This window comes from Vanacampus margaritifer, chromosome 7 (genome assembly GCF_051991255.1).
Source record: "Vanacampus margaritifer isolate UIUO_Vmar chromosome 7, RoL_Vmar_1.0, whole genome shotgun sequence".
Taxonomy (NCBI): domain Eukaryota; kingdom Metazoa; phylum Chordata; class Actinopteri; order Syngnathiformes; family Syngnathidae; genus Vanacampus; species Vanacampus margaritifer.
This window is the reverse complement of record NC_135438.1, coordinates 25228097-25238054: the sequence shown is the minus strand read 5'-3', so window position 1 is coordinate 25238054 and position 9958 is coordinate 25228097. Positions and strand designations below refer to the sequence as shown.

The 9958-nt window shown below is 38.9% G+C and overlaps 1 protein-coding gene across 1 annotated transcript in view; it reads right to left on the bottom strand.

Annotated features, from left to right (window-relative positions):
• Positions 1-2308: 2308 nt before the first annotated feature.
• Positions 2309-9958, bottom strand: part of wdr17 (WD repeat domain 17) — a 41671-nt gene continuing 34021 nt past the window's right edge. Inside the window, exons 25-32 of the mRNA XM_077571645.1 lie at positions 9816-9927; positions 9297-9438; positions 5949-6051; positions 5769-5870; positions 4307-4405; positions 3428-3495; positions 3256-3344; positions 2309-3084 (exon numbers count right to left, since the gene is read on the bottom strand). Of these exons, the coding sequence (XP_077427771.1) occupies positions 2965-3084; positions 3256-3344; positions 3428-3495; positions 4307-4405; positions 5769-5870; positions 5949-6051; positions 9297-9438; positions 9816-9927 (835 nt within the window). The 3' untranslated portion in view covers positions 2309-2964. The remainder of the gene's footprint in view (positions 3085-3255; positions 3345-3427; positions 3496-4306; positions 4406-5768; positions 5871-5948; positions 6052-9296; positions 9439-9815; positions 9928-9958) is intronic.

Sequence of the window (9958 nt, the reverse complement as noted above, 5' to 3'; positions counted from 1 at the left end):
TATCATCTATGTGTTTAATACTTGTACTTGTATATTTTTTTCTATACCATTCTTGCAACAGATAGGGGATTTTGGCAAAAAAAAAAGAAGATATATAAGTAGAAAAATAAACAAGTAATTATAAAAACCTGTTATGCTAACCACAATTTTATATTGAAGGCAAAATGGATCACTAGTTTCTATTTTTTTATTGGTGTTATGTACATAGTAAAGCAGACAGAACTGGGGCTTCAGTCAACACAGAGAGACTTCCAAATAAAAGTCAGTTTTTGCCAAAACATTTTAGGCGTCCACAAGAAAGCTGTAGCTGAAGTGGAATTTCATCTTCAGTATTACAGTTACATTGAAATCAACAAACAAATACTTCAATATTGAGTGTATACTAAGAATTCCATACTGTTGGTCAGAAGAACATTGCTATTTAGTTATATTGAATGCAAATGAACAAAACTAAAGAGATATTGGACTGACTTAATCCAATAGTCAACCAATCATGGTGTGGTCTCGACAATCCCAACCTTGCAACAACAAAAGGTCTGTCGTTACCAGATCTGACTGCACTGTCAAAAGGTCCCTACAGCTGAAGCCAGAGGGCCCGCCATCTTACGTTGCCACTTTTACTGACAACTTCTGTTATTTTTTTGCTTAAAACAGTGTTATCAGTGCGTGTTTTACACTAGGATCCCTGCATGGAGTCACGAGAGCCTTGCAAAGAGTGAACTTCACTGTTTGCATTGACCATTCAGAGTATATTAGTTCAATATTGTGAATTGTGATTCACAGAAGTTAGGTTTACATTTTGCATAGAGTTTATGGTTTATAGAGAGAATAACCAAGATGGCACAGACACGAGTGGTTGCCTCGGTGATGCACTCTCTGGTATTGTCTTTGATTTTGTCATTTTCACTTGTTCCTGGCAACCCTGAACTACATTTACATACACATACACATTTACATACACATTTACATGAGAGAAGACAAGCTACGCATGAAGAACTCTACTCTCTATCCTTTTACGCCAACTTTCATAAATCCACAAAGTTTTGGGGAGACAGTAACCACAGGAGCAGCAGTCTTCAATGGAGCATAGATGCAACGCAGACGATCAGCTTTTTTTTTTTTTAGGCAAGACAATATGGATTTTGAACTCTGTTCCCATCGATTCATCTTGCGCAACTATGCACCGTGTTGTAAAGTTCAGATGGGAACTTTCACCGGTTATTTTATATTGAATGCTCGCTATACTTATAATAACAACCAGGAGACTGCATATTCTCAGTTGAACTATTTACTGGATACCAGAAAGATTGAGTACACAGCTGTGGAGCCGTATCTGCTGAATGCGGAAGAAGGTCTAACCTATTCAAAATAGTCTACTCTTATACTGTCTTGGCCGCCCACCCACATGGCGGACGACTCAGCCTAGCCCATGTGAAGATGTGTGACCTGATGGTCTTAACTGGTTTCAACTGGATAAGTGTGCCGGAGATAGATAGAAAGGCGCCACCCATGACAGGTCACAGCGACACAACAGCCTTGCTCAAGTCATCTATCTAATCATTAAGAGCCATAATATAACAATGCCCAACAAAATAGATGACCTTCTCCTCCTGACACGGTCCAACTTTCAACTGTCCACTTTGCACTTATTGGCGCTCTTTGCTTCACTAAAACTTGGCTCAGAGAATGTATCTACCAACAGCGTTGGGTTCGTCTGATCACTGTTTAAGCCACTTCATTCCAACATACAAGCACAAGCTCAACTGTGCTGATTGGTTCAGCTAACAAAATTTGGAGCTGAACACACTCAAGACTGCAAAGATGGTCGTGGACTTCAGGAAACATCCTCTGCTATGTTTAATTTTACTCCGTATCTGCCCACTGCCAGAGTTTCCTCATGGAATTACATATGAATATTATATATTTCATTTCTGTGTGTTTACTACTCTTCAACACATACGTCCCGCTTTTATAACGTCACGTCCGCTCTTCCCTGATTGGATCTTTTCACTGTCTCGACTGTGTCCAGATGAGTCTGGTTTCCAGGCTAAATAGCTCACACTATCAGAGACAAATTATTTGTGTTTTTACATATCTGGCCAATAAAGATGATTCTAATTCTGAATCATATTAGATTTTTTTTTTTTTATTGAATCAATGGCATTATCCAAGTTCTTCAAGTTTGAAGATTGTATATTTCATTAATGGACAGTATGTTGCGCACAGGCTGAAGATTACAAATGTCTTTTCATACTACTATGAGTAGCCTATATTTTTATTCATACAATTATGCAAAGAAAACAACACAGACCATACAATGCTAGCTTTATTTTCCCATCTGTTAGTTTCACAGTGATGAAATAAACAAACTCAGACGCATAGTCAGAGGCATACCGTATGTATGCGTATGTACGAACAAGAAGATTATGACCCGCCATTAAGTGTCTCCGCCAACAGAACTGTTCTTTTACAAAGGATGGTTTTGACAAAGTGACAAAATGTACATACAAAGTAGTAACTTTACAATAACAACAACAACATTGTCCTTGTTAATCCACTAATGCATTTTTTAAAGGACTTTATTCTAGCATAATTGGCTCAGTGATAGAAAAGTCCACCTGCTTGTATCCATCAATGGGGGCGGCCATTTTGTCCTATACTGCCACTTGCTGTCCACAGTAAATGACATCACAGTGTCTAAGGGTTTAGGTAATGACCATCCCAGCTTACCTGGTTTCTGGGTTTGGTCATGTGACGTTCGCAAGCTGAGCCCTGAGCAGCTGTGATGTCATTTTCAGCCAACAGCAAGTGGCAAAATGGCCAAATGCATACAACATTTTTTACTTGACTTCCCTTTTAACACTTTTGTCTTTCGCACACACTCTTTTGTGTACGTGTGTGTGTGCGTGCATGTGTGCATGGATATGGGGGTGTTGTGGTGGTGGTGGTGGTGGGGATAGGGGGTTAGAAGGGGTTAATGCGCACTCCTGTACCTAATGGGGAGAAAGGGTTGACTTTGGCCCACATCAACGCGTCATTCAGGGAAATAGCTGACTTGCCATCTTCAAGTAAAAATACTGGACCCTGCATGTAAAAACAAACAAAAATGTTAAATAAATAAAAAAAACTAACTCAGTTGCACACCGGTACAAAGAAGGGGCTATCATGGCATTTTGATTATGCAAATGTAACCAATAGATTGGCCACTGAGTGTCTAATGGTTAAATATACAAACCAATAAAGAAGCACACATACCTGTATTCTGTGACCAGTAAAACAGGAAAGCTGAACATCAGAGTGACTTGGCAGATTAGAGCCTGTCACATAATCAGCACCGCATGAGACTAGTGGAGGAATGAGAGAAGGTGTTCTAAATGCCATTGTTAGGTTTTAGTGAACTTTTTTTTATGCTAGTGACTGTTCCTACCTGAGTTCACAGGCAGGATTCTTTTCTCAAGGCAGCGGAAATCTTCTCTTTGACTCTCGGATGAAGGGCTATTAAAAAGGCAGGCAGACACAACTACATATATTTCTCAAAGAATATTATTAGCTGTATTTTTGCACACACAAAAAAAAAGTGTTGGCAAAAGTCAATGTTTAAAACTAGAGCAGCGGAAAGCAACCCTGGTCCTCGAGAGTCGCAATCCTGCGTGTTTTAGATGTCTCCCTCCTCCAACACTGGTGATTCAAGTGATCAGCTCATCAGCTAGCTCTGGAGAAGCCTGATAACGATCCTCACCTGTGTTGGAGGAGGGAGAGATCTAAAACAAGCAGGAATGAAGCTCTCCAAGGACCAGTGTTGCCTACCTACCCCTGCACTAGATGTTTACTGATGTTTACATTATTAATAGTACTAGTATTTAATTTTAAACCAAAATATGTTCATTGAACATGCTTCCATGGAAGGCATCCATTGCAACGGGAGATGTCTATTTATGTATCACGGATGGATTAGTGCAATAGTGATTTTGAACATGCAAAGCTCGACTTCAAACTGAATGGAGAATTTGCTCTTATTCATTTGGCCGCTTCTCTGAGTCAACGGGGGAGGTCGCCACCAGCGGGCTGGGGGAGAGGTGAGGCTCTGGGCTTTTTACCCCAAGCTTCAATATTTCATCCAGTCATACATATGAAATCTGAAACATTTATTGTGCCCACTACCAATGCAATTGATTTAGATTTGCCTCTGAAGAAAATGTCCCATATCTGATGCCTTACTTCACTCAATTGCTCTTATACCTTAGGATTTGTGATGGATGATGTGATGTGTGTGTGTGGAAAGGGGGGGGGGGGGGGGTTAACCTACTTGCCAGTACTCTGACTGCATGCCCGCCAGGCATCCAGCTCCATTGACAGCTGCTCAATCTTCAGAGGAACACTCACTTCTCTCCGCTTCAACAACTGACTGTCACAGAAAGGAAAATGTGATAGTACACACCGGTACATGTCTGTATTATTAATTATTTTATCAGTACTGTATTAATATGTTAAAATTTGTGCTGTCAAAGTTAAAGTGTTAACTCATTGATCCATCACAAAAACATAGCACATTAAACATGTATTAATGCAGATTAATCACACCATTAATTTTGACCGCAGATAATCCTTCATCTTGACAGTGGATGGTTACATTAAATGTAGCACAGGTTGTGTTTGAGCCATAAACATAGCTACATGCATTAACATAGAGCCGTTAAGAAATATTTGCGTATGACAGCCAGAATATTTGTCCTAGTCAAAATATCGGGGTCCTTTTTTTATTTATTTCAAATTATGAAAATAATTAACTGATAACAAAAAGAGGAGGATGAGAGTGTGCAACAGATCAAAAACTGTTAAAGAAGTCCTCAAAACATTAAATGTCGAAAGAATTCGGTGGGCAAATTTTTTTGGATAAAAAGCATAGTGATTAATCAAGATTAATCAAAATTCTAAAATGTGATTAATCTGATTTTTAAAAAATAATCGTTTGACAACTCTAGTTAAAATGTTTTTGTTTTTTTTAACTCTTGTTTATTCTGTGATGACAGAGTACTTTACACGTCAAGTGTAGTGTCCAGTTTTATTTGTACAAACCGTACAATAAAATAGATGGGTAAATTTTTTCATACTAGTTACACGCGCTATTGTTTGTATAATCTTGAGCATTAGTCAGCAGGACTGGAAAGGCTGCGTTCAGCTACAGGCAATGTGTATTTTGCAAAGTGAACGCTGAGCAGTTGATGATGTCCACCATGCCTTAAAAGTAACAACCGTACGTGAAGGGCCATTGTTTACATCCGTTCACCATGCAGAGATCATTTTAGATGTATAATTGTTACAATTAATTGTACATATGTACTCATTTTTCAACTGATTATATTTGTAAGAAGGTAGTGAAGCTGTTCAAGTGTAAAAATAATGGAGAAATAATGTGGTACTTGAGTGCTCAGTGTTTGGTGCCCATGTAAGAAAGAAGCTTAAAATCCAGCAAAATGTCAACTTGAACTCCAAATTTCTTTGCTTCTATGCACAGGTGACAAATCCAGGTCCAGAAAGTAGAAACCCTGCCACAGTTTGGCTTTAGCTCCAGGTGCTAGCTAGATAGCTCCCGAGCTAGCTCCCGGGGTGCTTTTTTTTTTACCTGCTAAGAAGCTAGCTAGCTAGCTAGCTAGCTAGCACGTGGGCTAAAGCCAAACTGGGTTTTTACTTTCTGGACCTGGATTTGCCATCTCTACTTCTATGTAAAACAGTACACATTTGTAAGTGGCAGATTAATTTATGTGTACCTGGTGTATTCATAGAGTGCAGGTACAATGCTGAAGTACCGTCTCTTTATGGCAAGCAGACCGCCGATGTAACCACACAGGATCAACAGCTCACTGCGGGCTCTAGACACACACTTGATGATCAATTCTGACAGAACATGTGAAGCAAGTGTAATTGAAATAATACAATGATTGCTTTACCGAGCACAGTTGGCCAAGAGGAGGCGGTCAGTTCTGATGTAACTCAACAGGTCAAGGATTGGATGAATACTGTCCACTGTCCAGTCAGATCCAGTAAGCTGTTCTGATGGAGAAAAAAATTAAAGCCAGTTTGTGATCTAATACTGTATACTGCATGTGCACAAACAGAAAGAAAAAGTAAAAACACAAATTTGCTTTGACGTAACTAACTATTCCAACTATAATGTACAGTCAGCAATTGGGTGGAAGAACACATTTGAGCCATGTACTGTAAGATAATTATGTGAGTCTACATTGGCCCAGGTCAAGTACACTTAGGAAAATAAATCATCTATTAAAATACGTTGTGGAATTGAAATGCATTTTTAGCCAACCCCCATGTCAAATCACTTGAAACACAACTTAGTAGAAAATTGTCAGTGTATTTCATGCAAAAGCAATCAATTAGTAGTCAGGAAAAATGGTTGAAACGGGCAACAAAGCATTGACAGAATGCATGTTAGACCGTGGGCTGCGGGGCAAAAATAGCTTGTTTCATGAAAATGTGCAAAAATGTGCCCAAGAACCTTCTAAAGAACATACTTTTTTTCAGACGTGCAAATGTTGCATCTTAGCAAGTACGGTCCGCTAAAGAATCAGTTGCATGGCTCCAGACTGCCTCTAAGTATTGGCATTTTGCCCTTAAATTTTAAGACAGAATTTCCATCTAATTGTGCATGTGTGACCAGTACATTTGCAGATTTTTTCTTTTTTTAATTCTTGAATAATTTTTGATGGTCCTAACAAATGTTCTACTTAACAATTTTAATTTTATTGTTACTCAAAAAAGAAAAAAACATAGAATAAGGGGCCCATAAGGTATTATAAAACTAATTATTGTTAAATATTTGCACAATTAACACATTGCAGTACATACGAATATGACCCTAACAGGGTGGAACTCTCTCTCAGTCCATGTCTGAACTAACCATCCATAATTAAAGTAGCACTAAGGAACTTTTCAACCTTAATAAAATATTTTCATAACTCTTCTGTTGAAACATCGACTAGTTGAATGGTACCTTTGCCATGGTCTGAGGGGGTCAGTATCATTTTTACTGGCACTAAGCAACTTTGAGGAGGATGGTAGGAACACTGCCACGCAAAAAACTACAAATGTGCTGACTGCTTTATGGCATACGTCACTTCCCCCTTTCCCCATTCGTTACGAAGATGGAAGTCAATTTGAATGTCGACACACAATTACTGCTTTCCTGGGAGAAGCTGCAAAACAATTGAAAAGTTTTGTCTGAGGAGACAAAAAAGGAAAAGGGAAATTACCTGGATAAAAGGACAGTCAAGGATCAACATAGGCCAAGATTTCACTCGCAGGCGTGAGCTAAAAAAAAACTCATGGGAAATATGGTCTTCCTTCAGGCATAACATTACTGCTTTTGTCCATACGGTGCCGCCATAATCAACGTTAACTGAAAGTTCCTTAGTGTTGCTTTAAAGTAATTTAAATGCTTAAGCCCAAGTGAAAAAATAAATAAATAAACATATCTTAGTAGTGACACGACTGTCAAGTACCTCTATGTTTTTGTACCAGCATGACATGTTGCTTTTCTGTGAATCATGCTTAGCAAGTACGGTGAAAACCAGCATCCCTGAGAATGAGCATCGAAGATAACCATGTTGTCACCATATCTATTGACATCTACACTCTGCAGTGTGTGCTTGTACTAAATCTATATATAATTTAAAAAAACGAGCCCACGTTTTGTTGTTGAATGTCACGAGAGTGGATTTCTTTCCAGGCAAATTACACATGTAACAATGTTTCTCACACGTTTGTCACTCAATAATTTTGTCTGTCGAAGAGTCTGCTATCTTACATGTTTTGTAGTTTTTTAAAATGTTATTTCTATTGTGCTACGCAATCGCCGATAGTACAGTGCTTCTCATTGGTCACGACAGATATTGCCATCTTAACGGCATCTCTGATTGGCTAAGCAGGGAAGTGACTTCATAAAACAAAAAACAATATTGTAAAATAATGTGCACATTTCCAGCATGTGAAAAGCCACAGTAGTAAAGTTATACTTTTCCCCTATACTATTTTCATAAAGGTTTGACTTCTACCCAAACAACGGGATAAAGCCACAACCGGGGCCCACGGGCAATGAATAAAAATATAAACACAACACTTTATTTGTTCCCATTTTCATGAGCTCTCAAAGATATAAAACAATTTCTACATACACAAAATGCCATTTCCCTCAATGATTGTTCACAAATCTGTCTAAATCTGTAATTGTGAGCATTTCTCTTTTATCGAGATTATCATCCCACCATCACATTTACAGGTTTGGCATATAAAGATGCTGATTAGACAGCATAATTATTGCACAGGTCTCCATATACCAATCCGACGTCAGCCAAATGTGACAACACCTTTCGCCTGTGGCGTCGGCATGACCGAAAAATGATGGAAGTACACACCGCAACAGACAGACACCAACGGCAAGTACCATCTGCATGTACCTTCCATGTATTCCCATGCAAAGCAAACCTTCAGGCTCTTTACAGATTATTGTGTAATATAAAAGTAAATCCTTCCTGGTATATCCAGTTGTGTGGCTTTCATCACTCGATTATCAGACTCTTTAACAGTAATGCAATAAACAATGCCGGTGCCCTCCCTAGTGTTCTGCCCTACCACGCAGCTGGGAATGGGGTGGTGCCCTTGCGACGCCATTGTCTCCCCCCCTACACCAGAAAAAAACAATGCTGTTCCTCTTGAACCATAGTGATTAATTCAACTTCTGTTCTTATAATTAAGTCCAAATGTGAAGGGTGATAATGTGCAAAATGAGCAAAACTATAAACGCTTTGAATTGCTTCCTGTTTTGTCATTTCCAGTTCTTGCCCCATGCGCTGATTCACTAACAGCCAATCAGAGTGATCAAATGTCACGATGGTCCAACGCCAGTTAGAGCTGTTGAATCTCTTGAAAACATCCCCCCAGACGCTCCCCATCAGGATCCCCCTACCCGCCGCAATAATGAAAAACTGCACATTTCAAAGTGGCCTTTTTATTGTGGCAAGCCAAAGGCGCACCTGTGCAATAATCATGCTGTCTAATCAGCATTTTGGTATGCCACACCTGTGAGGTGGAATGGATTATCTCAACAGAGGAAATGCTCCAAATAACAGATTTAGGCAGATATTTGAGGGAAATGGCCTTTTGTGTATGTAGAATTTTTTTTTTTACAACTCTTGAAAAATGGGAGCCACATAAAAAGTTTATTGCATTTAGAATTTTGTTCAGTGTCAATGTCAGAATTAGGAAGTTACACCGAAGAATACCTTTGACATGATCGATTGCTATCTTAAGGGCATTCTCAGGTTCAGAGGTCAGAAGGTGAAATTTAACAGCTGAAAACAGATCTCCTTCACACATAGATTCCTCTGCCAAGGCCCGACACTCCTCTAATGAGGGGAGACAACACTGGAATGACAAAAACACATGGCCATAATCATATAAGTAGTTTCATCAGTGCACATGCAACAAAAATACAAATTCAAGTTAATTGTTATGGGTTTCGGATAGTCTGCAATTGTCACCAGTGTCTAAAGTATTGTCAAATTCTCTTCTGTCATTGTCAATCTCTTCTTATAATGGCAAAACAAGTCTTCAAGGCCTTCGCAATCTTCTTGTTCTTCAGCTGAGGTTTTGCTTAAGTAACTGTGATCCAATTTTGGCTCATTAATTTCAGGAGGAGAAAATGCAATCATTTGCATAGCGGTAATCGTTTCATTCACTTTGTGAAAATGGGAACAAAACAGTGTGTGTTCTTGAGATTATTGTAAATTAGGCCCACTTACCCTTTCATGTAATTGGTTGATTTCTGCAGTACTTCCAGGGTAAAATGCACAGACCTTAGCCAATAAAATATGGTTGTCAGGAATCATTCCAAGTAGGTCAACTGAGAGATCCCTAAATGTAAACACAGTAAAGATCAATCATC